General features: G+C 33.0%; 1 protein-coding gene across 1 annotated transcript; it reads right to left on the bottom strand.

The window, feature by feature from the left end:
* Positions 1-3,135: 3,135 nt before the first annotated feature.
* On the bottom strand, positions 3,136-22,696 carry LOC133181660 (DNA polymerase iota-like). The gene is made up of 10 exons (XM_061316216.1): positions 22,473-22,696; positions 17,703-17,813; positions 14,642-14,758; positions 14,256-14,420; positions 13,765-13,911; positions 13,438-13,677; positions 6,887-7,065; positions 5,907-5,998; positions 4,939-5,072; positions 3,136-4,405 (listed from the first exon to the last, which is right to left on the bottom strand). Exons 2-10 carry the CDS (start codon positions 17,806-17,808, stop codon positions 3,321-3,323), a joined length of 2,265 nt encoding a protein of 754 aa, XP_061172200.1. The 5' UTR covers positions 17,809-17,813; positions 22,473-22,696; the 3' UTR covers positions 3,136-3,320.
* Between the last annotated feature and the right edge of the window lie 253 nt (positions 22,697-22,949).

Here is a 22,949-nt window from a genome sequence, read left to right as displayed (position 1 = left end):
GCTACAGTTACTGAATCTGACCTACATTTTCCATGAGATGAAAAGGGTGTTAGTTTCATAGCAATTAGTCCAGTTCAAAGTAAATGCAAGACTTGTGGTGACAAAACTTGCATGAATGAAAAATCTTGGGATGCTGGATCAGAACATGCATTTTCTGAATGAGTGACCAGACTAAAGTGTTTTTGATTGATTGTATGTTGTTTTACATCCCATTCGAGAATTTTTCACTCATATAGAGATGTCACCATATACTGGTGAAGGGCTTCAAATTTTGACCTTTAGTTGCGGCCGAGATTCAAACTCACGACCTCCCGATCATGGAGTGAGTGAGTGCTCTACCGACTGAGCTACCGTGAACGGTCTAAAGTATTTTTGAAGAGGTTCATTCTCAGATTATTATTAGCCCTATTCTGACTAAACTTGGAAGGAATATGACTTGGTTCAGATGCTGAATCTTATATTTCTGGGTTACGGAACAGAAAAAGACTTTGGAGCAAATCCATTCCAAAGTGACTAAAACTCCTACCCAGACCAAACTTGCATGAATGTTGCATCTAGGGATGCACACTACCAAAATATTTGTTAAATGTGAGACTTTGCCTTACTTAAAGATAACATTAGTTGAGATGAGCTATGTAATCTTTGATTACTCATGTTTTTGTTTTATTGAAATTAAACTAAAACTGGAGGAATAGAATTTCACAGAGATTTCTATTTCTAATAATCATTCTAAATCTTGAACTGACACAAAGAATAATAAATTTTAGTGTACCAGTACTCTACTTGAGTATTTAATTGAAAATGGACTAAAACTGTAGGTGAAGCATTTGAGAAAGGAAATCAAAGCTTACATAGCTCATTTTAATTAATGAATCTATCAGTAAGGCAAAACCTCACACCAAACAAATGTTCTAGTAGTGTGCATCCCTTGATGCAACATTTTTGTAAGCTTGGGTAAGGATTTTTAGATTCTTGGGAATGGAATTGCTCCAAAAAGTTTCCATTAAATCACCCCAAAAATGAAAGTAAGAAAGCACCCTAAGCAAGTCTGGTGAGCATTCCTAGATGCATCATCCATGAACATTTCTTTAGTACAGGGCTTTTAGTTTCTTTAGAATGAACCTCTTCAAAACACTTTAATTTGGTCACTCATCTGTAAAATGTAAGTTAGATTTCAAATCCAAAGCAGGTCTGATACCTTTCATCCCCAGATGAATCTTCCATGCAAGTTTTGTCCAGATAGGGCTTATAGTTACTTGGGAATGGATCTGCTCCAAAACTCTGAACTGTCCATTCACCTGGAAAATGTAGGTCAGATCCGGCATCGAAGTCTAGTAGAAGGCATGCCTAGATGCATCATCCGTGCAGGTTTAGTCATCATAGGGCTTTTAGTTAATTGGGAATGGACCTATTCTAAAAAATTAACCTGGTTCCTCATCCAGAAAATATAGTTTTGATACAGCATCCAAAACAAGTACTGTATCAGCAGCTTTCATCTAAAAATAGATTGGCAATGCAAGTTTGGTACAGGCAGGTCTGAATGTTACTTTGGAATGGATCTGCTTCAAAAACTTTAACCTGTTCATTCAGCTGGAAAATGTAGGTCAGATCCAGGCTCTGAAGGATTTGGGGTAATGTTCATCTCAAGACATCATCTATGCAAGTTTGGTTAAAGTAGGGCTTATAGATACTTAAGATTGATAACTGCTCCAAAAACTTTAATCTGGTTACTCATTCAGAAAATAAAGGTTAGATCCAGCATTCAAAACAAGTCTGGTAGCTTTCATCTGAAAATAAATTGGTCATGCAAGTTTGGTCCAGGTAGGGCTCATTGTTACTTGGGAATGATCTGCTCTAAAAACTTTATCCTGTTCATTCACCTGGGAAATGTAGGTCAGATCCAGCATCTGAAGAAAGTCAGGTAATAAACATCTCTTGACATCATCTATGCAAGTTTGGTCGAGGTTGTGCTATTTGGGCATACTGATAATTAAGATTGATACCTGCTCCTAAAACATTGACCTGGTCATTCTTAAGGAAAATATTGGTGTGAAAATGCAGCTTCTGAAACCTGACAGGTACAATGAAACATAAATATAATAGATCCAACATCAATGCAACTCTGATCAATATAGGGCAAAAAACACAAGAAAGAAGTCTGATACAAAAACTTTAACCTGGAAGGGATTATATAAGCTTTCCCAACTTTGTTGAGGTGAGCTAAAAATTGTTCAGAAACAGGTGGAAACAAGACGTGTTTGTGAAACACGTATGGGTGAAAGCCCTAGCAGCAACCATTGAATAGATATGGAAAAGGTTAAAGTTTTTCAGAAGTAAGTGAAACATCAAGGTCAAAATTAATGGTGCCCAAGGAAAGGCCTTCTCACAACAAATACACATGTGAAATATGAAAGCCATAGCATAAATTGTTCAAGAGTTATGGCCAAGATTAAAGTTTTTCAAAAGTGGGTCAAAATCCTAGGTCAAGGTCAATGGATTACAATGGAATGTTATGTCACAAGGAATGGACATGTAAAACATGAAAGCCCTACCACCAACTGTTCAAAAGTTATGGCCAAGGTTAAAATTTTCCAAAAGTAGGTCAAGCTCCAATTGTTGGTATCCAAAGAAAGGTCTTGACACAGGGATTAAACATGTAAAGTATGAAAGCCTTAGCACCAATTGTTCAAAAGTTATGGCCAAGGTTAAAGTTCGGTAAAATTTTGCAAAACTGGGTCAAACTCCAAGGTCAAGAGGTCAAATATGATGGCACCCAAAGAAAGGTCTTGTCACAAAGAATACACATGAAATTTGAAAGCCATAGCTCCAACCAATCAAAAGTTATGGGCAATGTAAAAGTTTTTAGCTGACAAACAGCTAGACAAACGGACGGACAGGGCAAAAACTATATACCCCCAAATCTTCGATTATGGGGGCATAAAAACAGATGGGTGATGGACACCATAACTCTGGTCTTTGTACATTGAATTAATAATATATACATGTTCATGTATATCACCAAATGTTTTCTATGAGTGGCAGCCTTACTTATTGATATTACAGGTCTTCACAGAGAAGTATCAAATCCAGTTCTCTACTGCTTTCATTTAATAAGTTATAACAATTACAGTGTGCTTTGTCTTAACAAAAGTACCAAATTATCAACAATACTTATTATATGCATGAAAAAGCTTTCAAGATGGTTATCATGTGAATTAATGCCTTCTATTACTCAGTACATTTTCAAACTAAGTTATAAAAATAAAACATTATTCCAATGTTAAGTATTTCTCCTTGAAATCACACTCATTTCAAACATTCTATTTACTTCTTTTAAAGTAACTTAGAAGATTGTTTGATTTAGCAGTCTTTGTGCTTTGTGTTTTTGTGGTTTGTTGATTCCTTACACTATTTTTGGCTTGTTTTACATAAGCCCATTCAGCTTTGCTTTCTTCCTCTTTTAACAATTCTTCCTGAATGTTTGTTGGTAAGCTTAAGAAGACATCCCTGTCATATCCTGCTGGGACAAATGAGGCTGTGACAGTCTCAGTCACTGGAGTGTTTGATTTAAAATCTGTGTCATTGCTTCCACCTGGCTGATCTGTGCATGGCTTTTCACATAAACTCTCTGTCCCACAGTGTTTTTCATGCTGATGTTCACTTTTAATTGATACACTTTCCATTTCACCATTAACAGAATTAGTACTGGGTGGAAATTTAGACCTGGCTTCCTTTATTTCTTTCTGGATGTCTGGAGGAAGAAGAGAAAACACTTCTGCATCAATATAATCCAGCTGATCTGGATTTACAGACTGAGAGGCCTTAAAACCCAGCTGATCTGGATTTACAGACTGAGAACCCAGCTGATCTGGACTTAAGGACTGAGAGGCCTCAGAGGGAGCCCTTTTAAGCCTCTTACTGAAAAAGCCCGACTCAGGCAAGGATTTACGCTTGGTGGATGATTGACAAATGACACTATTTTTATTCCTTGGACTTTCTATAGAAATTGTATCTAGTAAGATGGGTGTGTTTGCAGTAGGCATATTACTGACATCTAATTTTCTTGAATTATTTAAGTTATGATCAGTACTTGTTGCAAATCTAGAGGAAGAGCATTCCTTGTCCATCTGACTTGCAGTACAAGTCAGTTCCTCACTACACACAGTTTTATTATTGGATTTGGATTCATTAAGACAGGAATCCGTGTTATTGTTCAAAGCCCTGTGGTTGTTCTTGTCCTTTTTTGGAGAAAAGAAATGACTGATGGAGTTTTTGTTTCTCTCTATTAGGTTGCAGAATGCCACATTGATAAGTGTCAAGTGAAATGGCATCCTTATATCCACCAGCTTGTTAAATAAATTCATTACAATGACTTCTAATTTACCACAGGTTTGCTGTTGGTTCTCTGAAAAATAAAAATACAGTTATAAATAAATTTTCAAAATTTTCTATATACAATATACATATATATCACTTGTCAACTCTCACAGTAAATGATCTAATATACTGTAAGTCACTTATTATTTGCGAGAACTTTATTTTCGCGTAATTACATGAGACAATGTGCTCGCCAAAATTTCATTCTCGCAAATATTACCTTTCCTTAAGGTTATAAAGAGCAATAACCACAATTCGTGAAAATCTTGTAACGCTTATATAGAGTCAAAGAATATCTCGCAAAAATTAGGTGTTAGGAAAATTTAGTAATCTACAGTAGGTTAAAATGTCAGGTCACATACAAAGTTGTTCAACAATATATGTAGCCAAAACATAACATCAAAAGACCATCTTATCATGTAAATGCACAATGAACTTTAATTGATATCACACTAACAACCAATACATGGATGTAAACCTGGGGTGAAAGCTTATAGCAATTGTCAATAAAAGAAAGGAATTAACGTAACATAAATATACTTTATATATATATGTGTGTACCTTTAGTTAGCTTTGAGAGGACATGACTTGGAATGTTACATTGTTTAGATTCCCTGTTGAGGTATTTGTTTTCTGCACTCAGTCTACGAATGGTCAATCTTACTGTTCCCGCAATTCTCCCATCTTCTACTAGCCTACAAAAAGTGGACTCATTTTTATAAATTATAAAAGTCTACTAAGAAAACTAAGTTATGGACCTTTTTTGAAAGCTAAAAAATTAATTTGGGATTAAACAGAATTGTGAAATCAGGTCGATAAATCTAACCAAGCAATGTTGTTATATAAATGATATTTACTACAGAAATCAGGATTAATACATGTATATCAATGTGTAAGACAGAACATGTTGAAAGAGGGGATTTTATGTGCATTGGCAGGGGGGATTATCAATTGTTTGTCTTTTATATCTTTTTTTTTTATTGATCTACCTATTTGATTTTAGGAAAAAAGGACTTACGGATAAAGAAATAAAAAGAACATTTACAGAAAATTTAACAGAACATTTGCTGAATGTTTTTCAATTTCGTATACCGGTACTTTGAAAATAAACATTATTTTTTCTTCAGAAGTGAAGATTACTCTGTATAGACTACAGCTAGATCATAAATTTTGCTGCACATTATACACACTATTTTGTGACCCCCCCCCCTCCCCGTTTTTCAAGCCCATAAATGGGGTGTGTATTAAAAACAACTGCATATTCTATTTGGAAAAATACAGTAGTAATCTGTTGTAATTGCCATGAAGGATGAATTTATTGGGTTTTTTTTCCTAAAGCCAGAAAGAACTACCAACTGTTACCATGTGTATATCAGTGCCATGATTCATACATGTATGTTAAGCATACAATTATAATGCAATCAAAGAGATCTGAATGACTTTTTACCACATTTATATAATTTAAGTGTCATGGAATTTTTAAGCAGAAATAAGTACATGCATGACATGTGAATCTACAGTAAACATACCTTATCATTAAACTCTTGATTAGTTCTTTAATTTTCTGATTTGCCTCTTTCACAGAGCAGCAGCTTTTGAATGAATCTTCATCACTTAATGTCTGCCAAAGATTTAAACATATGAATAAATATATCCAAATGTTACTTTCTTCACTCTAACATGATCGTGTGACCATAAGTAGTAAACCCATTCAAAACAAGAGATGTTTGTGAAACACTTATGCGCCCCCTCCCCTGGACATACATTATAGGGTGCACAAGCCTTTATTATGAGCAGTGTACATTATGGACAGAGTACATGGATATGAAATTGACCTTTTGAACTTAATAGGGGTCATCTACCGGTACTATCTGAGATGCATCAACCAGAAATAGTCTTCTACATCACATCTTTGGCAAAAACATGTCTCTCATGATACCTTTGCAGAGATAATGAACGGAAAATAAATAATTAGGATTTTTCTAAGTCCAAGGGGCATAACTCTGTCAAAAATTGCTCGATAGTACCCAAAACAGAATTGACCTAGATATTTTTATTATAAATCTGTATACCAAATTTCAGTATGTGCAACCTCTGCAAAGAAAATGAATGGAAACTGCAAATAATTGGAATTTTTCTAAGTACAAAGGGCATAACTCTGTTAGAAATTGCACAATTGTACCCAAAACAGACCTGACCTAGATACTCTTATGATAAATCTGTATACCAAATTCCATTTCAGTATGTGCAACCTCTGCAAAGAAAATGAACGGAAACTGTTGGTGGACCGACAGACTGACCGACCGACAGACAGCAGTAAAGCAATATGCCCTCCCTTCTTCAAAGGGGGGCATAATAACAGTCTAATAACACTGTATCCAGTTTATTTTTAGCTGATTCTGAAATATTTCAATTTAATGATATTTTATTTGTCCCCTAAGTAACTGTTCTCCTTGACTGTACCTGTGGTTTGATGATATTTATTTGTACCCTGTTACACTGATTATACCTGAGGTTTGCTGTATGGAATGACAGGACTGTTATCAATTCCTTGACTGAGCTCTTTAATAGAGGCAGCCATATTGTCCCCTAGTTCCCTCCTCAGATCTTCTAGAGGGCACTGCTGTAGGTCTGTCATGGTAACGACACCAAATTCAGCAAGCTTCTTAGCAGTGGCTGAACCAACACCTAATACAAAAGTATAATAGTGACAATTTTTTTTTTTTTTTTTTTTTTTTTTTTTAATTCATAGATTTTATTTGTGCTTTCACATATACAGACTATACAATATATTAGTTAACATTCAATACATACTTTCATTTCTACTGCCTGATACTTCATATTAAATATAATTTCTTTGTAGTAAATATATGTTGCATTTCAAAATCACATTAAAATTGTATATGACATATTGTACATTTTAATGAATATTCACTGTGAAAGCTTTATATACAGAGATAAAATTAAAGAAAGGAAAAAGGGGGTGAAAGGGTGCAAAAAAAGTGAGGTGGGGGGAACAGTATTAAGTATTTTAACATACTTGTACATTTGTATATAAACTTGAGAAAAATAAATACATTATATCATATCACAAATAATTTTCCAATATTTTTCATATTCTGAAAATTTACAGTTTCTTAAAAGTATAACTTTTTCGACTAATATTCTATCCACAATATTTTTTTCTAGCATTGAGATGCTTAGTTTAGGCACATTTTTAAACCTACTAGCAAAAATAAATTGCTTGACAGTAAGTATTAATATATTGTGTAGTCTAAACATGTTTTTGTTGTTGAATTTGCCAAAAAGTATATCCTTTCTATCAAAATTAATGGTAAAATGAAACTTATTTATAAACCATTCCTCAATGTGACACCATATTTTTTTAACGCAGTAACACTCAAAAAATAAGTGTTCAATCGTTTCGACATCTTGTTTACAAAAGGAACATACAGGTGAATCAATTAGTTTGAGATTGTAAAGGTATTTATTTGTTGCAATAATCCTATGCAGAATTTGAAATTGCATCCACTGAAATTTTGCTTCTTTTGTTACTTTAAAAGGAAGTTCAAATATTTTATTCCAGTCTATATCGCCAAAAAATATTCCATTATTTTCCCATTTTTCTAGTGCCTTAATTGCTTCCTTTTTCTTCTTAATGAGTAAACTATACATGTCTTTACAGCCTTTTGTACTTTTATAAAAAATATAAAGTGAATTAGGGATAAAAGGTCCAGTTTCTCTTTTTTCAATATCCATACTTTTCAATGTTTTTAAAACAGCTACTTTTAAACCTGCATATTCTACAAAATTTGTTTTTACGTTAAGATTTGTGAGGTACTCAAGGCTTACAAATTTTCCTTCAGAGTCAAACAGATCTCTTACAAAAACAAAGCCTGCATCGAAATAACTTTTCAAAAATATGGATGAGTTGTTCATTTTAATTCTTGAATTAAACCATATATGTTCATGAAGAATTTGCATATTATTTTGACCAGAGTCAATGATCTTTACCCAATTAAGTAAAACCTCTTTCCAAAACTTGTTACTTATTTTATTACACATATTAAAAGTAAAGTCTAAACCTCTTACCCATAGAGATTCAACTTTTATTCCTAATTCTGATTCAAGAAGTTTTAGCCATTTTGTATCTGAGTTAATTAGTCTTCGGATCCATGTTGATTTTAACGCACATAGAAAATCTACATATTCAATCATTTTCAACCCCCCATTTCTATAATCTTGAATCATAACATTTTTCTTAACCTTATGAATTTTACTTCCCCATAAAAAGTAGTACAGGTCTTTCTCAAATTCGTCTAGGAGTTCCTTATAAGGGTTCGGAATAGTCAATATCAAATGGTTCATTTTTGGTATAATCAGGGATTTAATCACTGCTAATCTACCAACTGGAGTAAGTTTTCTTAACTGCCATTGTTTTATCAACTGCTTTATTTCATTTAATTTTGAGGGGTAATTCAGATCAACCATTTCATCTAAATTAATAGAAAATTTTACACCAAGAAGATCAAAAGTAGAATTATTCCAATCTAACTTCCATCTCGAGTGATGAAAAACTTCTTTGGAAAATTTTTTACTGCCAATCCAAACCATTTTAGTTTTAGTGAAATTAATTTTCAGACCAGATATAAGTGCAAAATAGTCAAGTTCTCTTAATATACCATCCATAGACTGTGGTGATCCATCAGATATAATTGAAGTATCATCAGCATATTGTGAAAGTTTATATTCCTCCCCATCAATTATAATTCCTTTTATGTCTTTATTATTTCGAATCAGAATCCCAAGAACTTCAGCACAAATTAGAAAAAGATATGGGGAAATTGGGTCCCCCTGTCTACATCCCCTTTGAGGGAACAGGTAGTCAGAAGAAATTCCATTCTGTATTACACATGATTTAATTCCATTATAAAAAGTTTGAATCCAATTTTTAATTGACTTCCCAAAATTAAAAAAGTCTAATGTTTGGTATATAAACTTCCATGATATAGTGTCAAAAGCTTTTTCAAAATCAATTAACATTAATAAGCCTGGAATCTGCTTTTGTTCTGTGTAATGCATTAAATCATAAACCAGTCTAATATTTTCACCTATGAATCTTCCCTTTAAAAAGCCAGTTTGGTCCTTATTTATTATTTTATTCAATACAGTTTTCAATCGTTCAGCAATACAGCCTGAGGCTATTTTATAAATCACATTCAACAAACTGATTGGGCGCCAGTTTTTTAAGAATTGTTTTTGTTTTCCTGGTTGTGGTAGGCAAGTTATTATACCTAACTTATTTGATTCAGTAAAGTGTGATAATTCATATGAGTTGTTTATTGCTCTTGTAATAAAGGCACCTATATTCTGCCAAAAGAATTTGAAAAATTCGCAAGTAAAACCATCTGGTCCAGAACTTTTCTCATTTTTCATATTTTTCAAGTAATTAAGGACTTCAGAATTGGTCAATGGGCCTTCAAGACTTTCTGATTCTTTTTTATTTAATTTTGGGACATCATATATTTTTAATTTGTCATGAATACTTCCAGAATCCACATTCTCCCTACTTTTATAAAGATTTTCATAGAACATTTTAACTTCATTCAAAATATCAAATTGGTTAAAAATAATTGTTCCATCATCCTTTTCAATTTAAGGTATAACTTTACTCTGATAGTTTCTTGACTCTAGACTGGTAAAATATTTTGAAGGTTTTTCTCCTTCTTCTATCCATTTTACTTTTGACCTAATACATAATAGTGACAATTTGTCATAAGAGCATATGCATGTATATGTGTATTATTTTAACATTCATTATAATAGTTTCAAAAACATTTGTACATTGACATTTGACTGTCAAATCTTTTATGATTATGCCTCAGAATAATATAATATACTCAAAAAGAATACAATAGCTGAAAAACACCATCAAAATTGATATTCTAAAACTAAAGTTGTCTTAGCAGGCTAGATACCCCCCCCCCCCCCCTTCTTGCATAATCAAAGCATGTGTCTAATTAAGAATCAATAAATATTTACATTCAGTGAAAATTTCTTTATGAAATCCATTGTAAATCTAAAACATTCAATACACTATAATAAACACGAAAACCTTGTCACTGTGCAGTAGAATACACAGTAGGAACTACAGGCATTTTCGATACTCTAGGAACACCAAAATGTATACATGTATTGGTTTAGCTCAATTTAAATTAAAACAATTACCCTAATAAATTATTGTAAAAATATAACAAGAGGCCCATGGGCCACAATGCTCACCTGAGTAACTTTGGCAATGCTGTTCTTTACTAGATTTCCCCCTTGGAATACTTATTGTGGCCCCGCCCTATCCCCGGGGGTCATGATTTTAACAATTTAAAATCTACACTATCCCAGAATGCTTCCACATAAGTTTCAGTTTTTCTGGCCCAGTTGTTCTTGAGAAGATTTTTAAAGATTTTTCTTACATATTTCAATGTAAAACTTGGATTCCCTATTGTGGCCCCGTCCTACCCCCGGGGGTCATGATTTGAACAATTTAGAATCTCCACTACTCCAGGATGTTTCCACATAAGTTTCAGCTTTTCTTGCCCAGTGGTTCTTGAGAAGAAGATTTTTAAAGATTTTTCTTATATATTTCAATGTAAAACTTGGATTCCCTATTGTGACCCTGCCCTACCCCCAGGGGTCATGATTTAAACAATTTAAAATCTACACTATCCCAGGATGCTTCCACATAAGTCAGGGTTCGACACTAACGTTAGTCTCAGACTAATACATTTTCATTCGGACTAATAAAATATGTGGCTAATTAGTCCGAACGGACCAAGAAAAATTTCTGTAAAACAATATGAATAAATTACCGATGTCGGACTTTTACTGGAAAACCCCGCATGTATTTTTAGATTTCTAGCTTTTGGCGGGTAGTTACGCAATACCGGGTCAATTCAGCCTTAATTTTTCGACTGATCGGTATGAAGTATAAGGATTTAGCGATCATGATTTAGTATGACACTTTTAAGAAAGATGTTGGACATTTTGGATGTAATGCAAAGGGGGAAAAAACGAGTACAATCATACTTGCTGATAGCGAGATTTCAACGAATCCGTGGAATAATATATTTCACGTAAATACTTTGTTTACGTATATTAATTGTCACGTTAAATTAATGTTAAAAAACAGTGATGTTCCTTTTTTTTGACGGACTAATAAAATCGCGTGCGGACTAGTAAAAGTGATGAAGCACTAGTCCGGCTGGACTAAAGCCTTAAAAAGTTAGTGTCGAACCCTGTAAGTTTCAGCTTTTTTGGCCCAGTGGTTCTTGAGAAGATTTTTTAATGACCCCACCCTATTTTTGTCTTTTCTTGATTATCTCCCCTTGTAAGGGGACTTGGCCCTTTATTTTAACAATTTAAAATCCCCTTCACCCAAGGATACTTTGTACCAAGTTTGGTTAAAATTGGCCCAGTGGTTCTTGAGAAGAAGTTGAAAATGTGAAAAGTTTACAGACGGACAGACAAACGGACGACGGACAACGGGTGATCAGAAAAGCTCACTTGAGCTTTCAGCTCAGGTGAGCTAATAATTGTACATTTAAAATTAATTTGTCATTTTTTCCCCTCGCAATATTTATTTGCGTTATTTAACTTCCCAACTTCATAATGGCTCTTACGTCTATTAAGCATACCAGGTCTGAAAGGCGCTAAATTCATAATAAAGAATAATAAAATTATCAATTATAAGACAAATTAGAGAATGTAAATTAATGTGCGGTGTGATAATTTGTCGCATGGACAGGTGGTGTTATAGGACTGACGACATCCAAAAATAAGAATTCAATGCTTAACTATACCATATCTGCATGTTTCGTTTGATAACCCCTTGATATTACCACAATAGTTATCATAAGATGAAACATAACCTTGTCACATTTTGTACATTGTGTCACATGTAAATGTATGAACAGACAGACAGATGGACACATTGATTCCAGTATAACCTCACCTACCCACCCCCCACTACCAACAACAACTTCATTACATGTGTACAGAGAGTATGATTACAGATTATAATCTATGATACATACATATCATTGCATTCGATTGTGTGTTAAGGTGTCACTTGTGAAATTAGTTATATCAAGGATTTTTTGAGAAGTATATTTTAGATAAGTACTCATATAGTATGATTCAAAATCGCAAAGAAAATGGGGGGTCAGTGTGCATGTTACTGAGCTACGGTACAATTAAGTTGACCTTTTTGCACTTAAATTTTAACTCTTTGGTTAATCACTTTTATCTTTATCATATTTTATCAGATGTAATTATGGCAATAAATATAATCTTATTTTACGTAAAATAGTTTGAATAAAATTTATATTGGAACAAATCATGCAAATTAATGTGCATAAATTATTGTGTGACCTTTTTGCACTAAAAAATATCACATTTGGGGTAATAAAAATCTAAATAGGCAATATTTTCTTGTATCAAACTTTTTATGACTTTTAAAGTGCTGATCAGTTGGAAGTATCGTGTTGTTTAAAATAATGAAAGAAAACGTGATGTAAATTTTGAGATATTGGTCAAAATGTGCGACTTTCAGGCAAAAAAGGTGTAAATTTTATCTTGACTTCTTTGATATATCTTCATTTTGGCAAAGTCTGTTGAGTGAATGTGTAAAATTTGTTCTAAAAATATAAATTGAGACCTATATTTAATATTCCTATCATATCATACTGGAAAATATTCTCTTAGTAAAAATATGTGGGACTAAAGTTCCAAGATTTTAAATTTAACAAATGTGTAGATTTGAAGAATTTTTTTCTAAATATCCTTCCACCACAAGAAAAAGTCCGTCATAAATCTTGCTTCTTTATGAATTTTTGAGCAGTTTTTTTATTTGAATGTTGAATAATTTGCATTGTTTAATTTAAATATGTTATGATAATTGAATTGTAATAAATAGTTTTGAAGTTAAAGGTTCTGACTGAACTTTTCTAAAAAGCTGACGAGTGACATACCTTAAAGACCAAAAAGACAGACTGAATCAGATACCTGGTATACTCCTTGCCTTTGGAAGCCTGGCCATAAAAGCTTCAACTTGATGAGAAAACAGTGTTGTTTGTTGATTGGGTTTGTGTTGTTCTCCTACAAGTTTAGCCAGCAGTTTGTTGTGAGAGATGCCGGCACAGCACGTCAACCCTATCTCTTTGTAGAGTGCTGCACGAATCTCCTCTGCAATGTGGGAACCAGTCAAAATCTGCTCATAGCAACCACAGGTACAAAGGTCCTCTTCTATGAAAGTGAAATGTGACACATTTTTATCAAGTTTAATATAAAAATGGTTAATAGCCTGCATCGAATATTATAATATTTGATTACCTTTGTCTTGATGTTTGTCTCCAAAAACATGTCCAGCAACTGTCAAGTTATTTTCATCTTTTCTCTGGTTTACCAAGTCTGTCACATCTAGATAATTTTCATCCATACCTAATCTCTCTACATATGGTGTGTACTTGTTCAAAAACTCTGTTAGAAAATATGACCTGACATGTAAATTCACTTAACATTATACTTTTTTTTCACTCTCTTAGTTAAATTATATAATCTGAATAGTTTCAGTGAATAGATACTTTTAAATGAATAAAAAAAATTGTCAGCCACAAAATTAGAATTCCATAAAATTCTGACGATGTAAAGGAAAATATGTACAACATACAAACTACAAATACTACCTTACCAGACATCATACCAGGTAATCAATTCATAAAACACTTGTAATGTATCACTGATTTACATGTATATATCAAATGATTTACAAGATATTCAAAACCTAAATGTGTAAAGAAATATGTCCATTACCCAAGACTTGCCTGAGATTTTGTAAGACATTTCCCTGTAATTAGTCAAATCCTCTCCACTGACCAGCACCAGCTGTGGACATTTTTCCTTTGCATCCTTGATGTACATGAGCTTTGTAACTCCGTACTTCCTAGCAACATAATTACAGGTCACAACTATATTCTTCTGTTGAATTCCTGTCAAAGTTTACACATACATATTATTACAAGTTTTGTAGTAAACAAATATTTTTTTAACATTTGATACTAATTTTTGCTGTTTTCAATAATGCAATACTCTGACCTTTCTCTACAATACTGCCATTGAATTCACACATCTTTAAGATGGCAACGTATAAATCTTATCGGTGAGAGAGAGAGAGAGAGAGAGAGAGAGAGAGAGAGAGAGATGTACAAACCAAGTGGCTTATCTCTGAGTGATGGATCCCTGATCATTTCCACTTGGGCATAAAAGCAGTCCACATCAATATGAATAATGGTTCTTTCATGAATAGGCTGTGCATGTGCTGACTGATCTAGGAATAAAATGATGATCATAGTTAAAAACAATGCTCAGCTGAAACATATTTCGCTTTCTATCTCAAACATGTAAAACTTCAACCCCATGTGTCATGATTTGAACAAACTTGAAGAGATTTTTCCCCATAAATATTGCTATCTAAACTCTGACCAGAAAATTCAAGCTCCCCTCTCCCAAATAAAAAAGAAGGAAAAAATCAGATATAGTTTTCGCCATCATACATTGATTACATTCTAATAAATAAAATAAAGGTATAAAATACAGTTATTTAAGTGACCCAAACCTACAAGTACTCACTGTATTTAGACATCATTCCCATTTATTACAGTGGAACATGTCCTAATTTATGATCACTAGGCCTTGAAGAGTTATCTCCCTTCTCTTAATCAATAAAAATCAATTTTAAAAATTGATGCAGTAAAGAAATTATTTTCAATCATTATTCTCTTCCTTAATCCATAATTAAATACATCTTTCCACTCCAGCATTTATTGATATCCTTAGTATTTGAATTTTTAAAAATTTAAAGTCCCTATAGACCCAATGCAATCTTCGTTGATTAATTACTGCTTAGATAATTTATGTGCAATATACATGGCATCCTCTTAGCTTGGGCTAGTGGTTTAAGCCTTGAACTTGGTAGAGCACTGGACTGGCATGCTAGAGTTCCTGGGTTCAAATCCATTCGGAGGCACAAACCTGTCTCCGTTACATCTGGTGCCCACATTGGGACCTAGGTATTCTCTGGCTAATGAAAGTGAATGCCTCTAGAACTTAACCCCACAGATGCTGGTACTTCAAAAGAGACGAGGACATATTATTCTCCGGAGGGGGACAACATAATATTTTAAGATACATCGCATCCTACTAGCATGCGCTAGTGGGTTAATCCTTTAGCTTCATTGGTATAGCACTGGACTGGCATGCCAGCAAATCCATTCAGAGGCACAAACTTTTTTGAAAATGTCTCTTGGTAAATCCTTTTCTACATGTACTCTAAAATGCTTTATTAAATTAATTTCAGAGTATTTTTTAACTGTGATGGATAATATTTTAGGATAGAAAATTAGGTTGTACTAGGGGTGGAATACCTTAAAAAAGTGTTTCTTTATGTACTGTAGAATCATCATTGTTCATGGGGGACCAATGTTTCTGGATTTCGTGGGTGATCCTTACCCACAAATTTTCATCCCGATGAATGATTATTTTGTCGGTGTTTTCATTAATTGAATCTACCATACAGACTAATTACTAATGAAATTACATATCAACAAATAAGTAAAATTTTGCTTGCCCACAAACATTAACCCCAAGGAATTAAAATGATTCCACAGTATTCCTAGAAAAACTTTGACCTGCAACTAAGGCCCCATCTTAGCTTTTGTTCTTGATAAGATTTTTCAACATTTTTCCATGTATCTAAGTAAAACTTTCACCCCATATTGTGGCCCACCCTATGTCCAAGATTTGAACAAACTTTATCTTCACTCCATGGAATGCTTTAATTTATATCAATATGAAAAACTAAAGCCTCTCTATTCTTGAGTAGAAGTTTTTTAATGCCCAATCCTGGCTTTGAAGGCAATGATTTGAACATATTTAAAAATACATGACATTGGGATGTTTATATGTAAATGTGACTAACTGTAGTCCTGAAAAGATTTTAAAGATGTTTCCAATATATTCCCATGTAAAGTTTTGACTCTCTATTGTGGCCCTACCTTTGGCTTTGAGGCCATGATAAGCATACACTTGCATCTTCACTACACTGGGGTGATAAATGGAATATCAGTAATTGTAGCTTTTCTAATCTAGAACATTTTTTTCTACATACCTGTATTAGAATGTTTAAATTTGACCCCCTACGTGACCTCTCCTTACCTCTAGAGTCTATGACTAAGGTGAAATTAAATCTAAACTCAAGAAATTTTCACACAAGTTTTGACTTTTCTAGCCCAGTGGTTCTTGAAGAGGGATTCTTAAATAATCCCACAAAATTTTCACTATTTCTTAATTATCTCCCCCTCCTCCTGATCTGAAAATGGGGCCTGACCCTTCATTTGCACAGAATCCCTTTATTCGAAGACTGGTTGAAATTGGCCCACTAGCTCCAAAGAATTAGTCAAAACATGAATAGCAGACAGGAAGCTATGGTAACCTTTTAGCAGAAAAAGCTCATTTGAGACTTTGGGAAAGTTTAGTAAAAAAGCTGAAAATCTGAAAAAGGCAATAGACAGATGGCCAAAGAATCTGAGAGACAGACAAGGGACACACTATGATCAGAAAAGCTCACTTGAACCTGTGGTTCTGGTAAGCTGTTGATGTGAATAGCCGTACACTGATTTAGGAATCTCATGTTTAAAGCTCACTGATACTCTGATAAGAGAGATATCTCTAACTGGAATAAACATCTATTATTCCTTTAAAAAATAAATAAGTTAAAAGGCCATAGGAAATTTGTTTGCATTTTAATTATAAATTACATTCTTTTAGCAAAATCATATATTATGTGTTAAAGCAGAATTTGATATGAGTGAATTAAAGAAATACTCAATAAAAGTTATAAGGCAAATATTTCAATATATGTGTCGTACACTATTGTCTGCAAATATAAGTTTCTGGACCTTACCATGTGTTCTTTGCATTTTTAATGAGAAAGGTATACTAACATATAGCATTAATAGATCTCTTAATTTTTTTTTTCACTATGCGGAAACAAGTCCAATCATCAAGAATCCTCTTAAACAGATGTAATCTTCTTTTCCAGTTCCTAATTAAGTTACAATATCTCTCTAAGATCATGTAAAAGACATTTTAATTTGCTAGAGAACACTGCATCACACGAGGCTCTAACCATTTATTATGTGGATTCCCTAGTCAATATTTAGAATTTATATATTTACATTTACATATAAACACATATGTAATGTTCCATGTACCTTTCTCCAGAGATCTGTTATGCAGGTTCAGTCTACTTGTAGGACTCTGTGTTTTACCAGTCAACTCTACAATAGGTTTGTTCCAGGATTCCTCTTCCTCATCCATTTTAACTGTAATGTTTGAAGTCATTATCATCATGTCCAGTCCAATGACTATTTCCACCCGTATAGCTTATAATATAAATTTCTACCCGTACAGCTAATTATACCTACCTAGCTATTTAAACCTACTTTTTGCTTTACTTGCATTCTGTGGCGAAACACTGTAGTAATGGCGTAAAATGACGAGTACCAAATTTCTTGATACAGTCACATTGACAATGCATACAATAATTTTGGCCAAAAAATGATTACTTTCTAACTTATCAATTTTGCATCAAAAACTACATCCAGTTTTATTTTCCAGTAACTAAAGATCAGAGCTAAATATAAAATGTACAGCAAATCTGTATTAATTTTAAAACTTATCTTCTTGCATTCTTAGATTAAAGGTTTATGAGATGATTTTTCATGCATTACCTCTACATTCTACACCCTTATAAATTTTTCAAATTAACACCCAAAATTTTTTTCCATGCAAGTGCAAAAGATGATAAACAACACGTTTTACCTGTTTTAAAGATGCGCTTTAATTAGTATTTATTTCTACTTTCAAAGATGGGTATAAATAGGTAGAAGTAGCTACTTCAAGTAGGTTTAAATACCTAGGTAGCTATTACAGTCCCTGAAACGTTCTTCTTTCCCATTTTTCCGTTCGCTCACCGTTCGTTCACCGTTCGTTCAGCGTGCGTTCACCGTTCGTTCACCGTTCGCTCTCCGTTCACAGTTTTGCGTTCAGCGTTCACCGTGCGCTCGCGTTCACGAAGCGTTCACCGTTCGCTCTTTGTTCGTTCACTTTGCGTTCACCTTGCGTTCAGCGTTCACTTATCGTTCAGTCTCCAGTGTCATTCGGAACTCCGAAGTGAAAGGACTTATCTTTTTTATGTAAGGATTTACAGGTTTTGAATTTAATAAATAACATACCGTGTTTAAAGAATCATTATTTCATGGGAAAAAAATTATCTACGATACTTATTTTTATTATTCTAATTTAGCTGTTAGGTTATTTATAAAATTTATCTGGAAAATAAATGTCGTTATAAGTGCATGTATGTACCTATGTAGAACGATGCTGAAAAATTAAATTTAAATACGGGCAAAATAGTGATACTTCAAGCACTGCAACATTTTGTTGTTATGTTAAAGACGACAAATTGTTAATGGATAGATAATAATCGAAGTCAATTAATTTACCAACTGTAGCAAAAATACGAAAATATTTATTTCTATCACATTTTTTTTCAAATAATACAGAAATACATGTTAGAACATGTTCTGAGAATGATAAACAGTACTGCGGATATCCAATTAATTAAATATCTTTAGAGCGAATTAAATTGATAGTGTGGTTAAAAAAAAATATTTGTTTAAAATGTTATGCATTAAAGAATTTTTTTCTACTTTACATATATAAAGTCTTTAATTAGAGAGAGAGAAATCCCTTTATAACATGATTATCATTTATATAACCAAGGTGATTCTCCAGTAATGATATTTTTCACCATAACTTTATATGTTTGTCATTCAATATTATTAAGAGCCCCCCCCCCCCCTTTCCCCTAAATCGATAACTTAGTTAGTATTTCCAGTATATTTCAATTAACATTTAAAAAGAAGTTAATGCGTTTTGTAGCACAAAAATTTCAGTCTCAAAACAAACATGCATCTAAACAGAGTCATTAAACAATAGTAGTTCAAAATATACATGTGCCGGCGGTGATATTTTAAATTGGCAGGGAGTATGTTTCAAATTCAAGAGGCTTAATTATTCCAAGTATTTATTCCTAATGTATTTTATTCATTTATTTATTTATCTATTTTTTAGAAATGTTGGAATCAGATCTAGAAATAATAAGAAAAATGTTCAGTAAAACTTCTTGGAAATACTTTGCCTTCGGTGTGACGAGATTTTCACACCTGCACAGTGTCGAATGATTTTGATTGACAGGTCAAGCACGTGGACTTCGTGTGAACTTGAAGCAGGAAAATATAAACCGATTATAACTGTAAAACAAATGGATTTGTTGATAAAAAATGGTTACTTTCACTGCCTGATATATTTGGAAAAAAATTAGAATTTTTGTTTGATATAGGTACAAACATTTGAGGAAGGGGGGTTGGGGGTTGGGCTAAAACCGAATCTCTCTCTCTCTATCATTTGTCTATTTAATAAAAACAATGACAGCATATTACTTAAATATCAAGTTGTGAAAATTTAATATATAACAAATAATATGACTGCCTCTTTGTATCATCTTGTCCGAGTATAATCACGGCCAGGAAATGTCTACAGATAGATGTAGAAGTCTGCTCAATAAATCATCATAAAAAATAAAACTGACACATAAATATATTATTGCATTAAAATTTTAAACTACGAGTGTATTTATGCAATACGTCCACATACCTTTGTAAAATATTTTTTTCTCATTATTTTACACGGAATCGCCTTGTATGGTTGTTACAACCGTTGTAATTCATTCTATAAGTCCGTAGTTTTCTCTTCTAAAATCCACATTATTTGTAATGGTTTTATATATCAAATAAGAATAAATTACAACTAGATTAATTTCATCTGTTATACTACAGCGTTCGGTAACAATTACAATGTTTTACAGCGATAAAAATCGTATTATCAAAAAGTTGAATTTAAACATCGTACATATGTGCAGAAAATATTGTAAGAAACTTAAATTAATAATTTTACTTAATGTGCATTTATCATCTTTCTTAGGACAATTTTCATTGATTTGTTTATTTATTTATTTTTTATTTATTTTTTTAGCACCAGGCATTCGAATACAATAGAATAGTTACAATGCAAGGAAAAGATCAGAGGCATTCCGAATAAATCGTTCATCTTGCGTTCACCGTTCACTTTGCGCTCGCGTTTGCGCTCCGTTCGCGTTCTGCGTTCGCTCACCGTTCAGCGTTCACACATCGTTCACCAAGTTGCGTTCAGCGTTCACACTTCGTTCACTCACCGTTCGCTCTGCGTTCGTTCAGCGTTCTTTCACCGTTCGTTCAGCGTTCGCTCACCGTTCAAGTGGGAAAGTAGAACGTTTCAGGGACTGTAATAGCTACGTAGGTAGAAATAGTGGACCTGATCATTGGTAGATATGCAAATAAATAAATTTTAAAAAATCACTTTCTTCAGGAATGTTCTTTAACAGGTCCGGCACAATCTCTTGATTTAGCTATATAGCTTGATTTAGCTATATAGCTTTATTTAGCTATTCGGAATAGCTTTATTAAGCTATTCAGAATAGCTTGATTTAGCTATTTTATCATACTTTTTTCTCAAATGTATTATTTTCTCAGGATGCACAAAAAGTCGCACCTTGGTGCAATGATAATATTCAACCTTGAACTCTTCTGAAAATAATGCATGTAAAAATCACTCATCAAATTGTGTCTCCTTAAGAGACTTTGTACTCAAACTCAGGGATCGACATTAACGGTTGTCCGATTGCCCGGGGCAAGTAAATTCTCAGTTCGGGCAAGTGAAATTGTTATGTACTTGTCCGATCGGGCAAGTTAATATTTCTGACAGATTTTTTTTTATATCTTTCATTAGTTTATAAACAAAACAATAAATTGAACATTTGATTTCTACCAGGCATATGACATTGTTTTGCATTCGTAAATTCCTCGGTAGCGTTTGAAAAATCGGGTTCATTATTCTGTTTTTCTTTCGTGGTAGTTGACAAAAATATGCTTTCCATCTGACAACTTTCTTTACATTCTTATTATGAAATAAGATACATAAAATAGTTTATTTATTAACTCACAGAATATAAAGAATAGTTATTCTCGGTGCACGATGTATTCTGATCAGGATATGTAAGCATGGCAACTGTTTCCCCTTTTTCATGGAAAAAAAAATCAAGATTCGCAAAAAGATCGCACAAAAATAAATTTAAAAATATGAATGTTATTTTATGGGAAATATTGCTGCATGGCAGTGTGAGTTTACAAGTATTTAAAATGTAAAATGAGCAGCACATCAAATTTTTTCTGGCACTTATCTTGCCAAATATAAAGTAAGATCTCACTTTATTTACAATAAAAAATTAAGATACCGGTTCTCTTCTTTCTAAATTTCGGGCAACCAAGTTTTGCATTCGGACAAGTCAAAGTTTGAGTTCACTTGCCCAAAGGGCAAGTGAGTCTGAAAGTTAATGTCTATCCCTGAAACTTCTAAAAGTTTTGGGGCTATATAAAGCAATTGATACAGTTAGATCTCGAATGAAATTATAAAGGTCAATTATGGTCCACAAGATAATTGATTGGTAATAATTCAGTACAATGAGGAGCAATCATACTTATCCATGCCTCAACGCACACAAGGTAGTGTACAGTTACCCAAACAATGGAAATTCATCTTTTGCTTAAAAGTATTCAAATGCTGCAATGTTGGAAATATCTTTGATTTTGGTTGTTGTTTTGATAGCCCATAGTGCATATATTTATAGTCAATTACTTGCGACTTTTTGTCTATTTTGCACAAATAACATTTTTGTTAAAAACTGCATATAAATAGCTTTATCAAGCTATTTTGAATAGCTTAATAAAGCTATATAGCTATTTCAAGCTATATAGCTTAATCAAGAGATCGTGCCGGACCTGTTTAATACCATGTACAGATGTACATACTATGGATATACTTACCAAGTACCTATACTGTGTTAATAAGATTCAATTTTTAAAATCAAACTCTGGTAGTGGTCTTCGTGTTTTACCGTACATACTACATTCAATAACATTGTTTTCTTCACTTCAAAAACAAGCAGTTGACCGTTCTGACACAAGTTCACAACTTTATATATAGCCCAAATTCAACAGTTCAGTAGTCCGCTGGTAGTAGTGTATAGGCCTACATGGTAATTTATGTTAGTCATAAAAAAAAAAAAAACAGTCAATGTTATTAACATTCATCATTTCATAATTTTTCTTCTTTTTTCCCTCTAATTTGCTTGAAAGATGAACTTCGATCCCGATCAAAAATCTCTATTCTTGAAAATTCTTCATTTGAAACCATAGACTCAACAATCACATGCAGACAGCATCAATAAACAATATTTAATAAAAAATAAATATATTTGAAAAAGATTTATTCCTAAGTTTTATAAATCAGGAATGAATTTT

This window comes from Saccostrea echinata, unplaced genomic scaffold (assembly GCF_033153115.1).
Source record: "Saccostrea echinata isolate AGI-Se365-2 ecotype Australia unplaced genomic scaffold, CSIRO_AGI_Sech_v1 ptg000009l, whole genome shotgun sequence".
NCBI lineage: Eukaryota > Metazoa > Mollusca > Bivalvia > Ostreida > Ostreidae > Saccostrea > Saccostrea echinata.
This window is presented reverse-complemented; position numbering and strand designations above follow the sequence as displayed.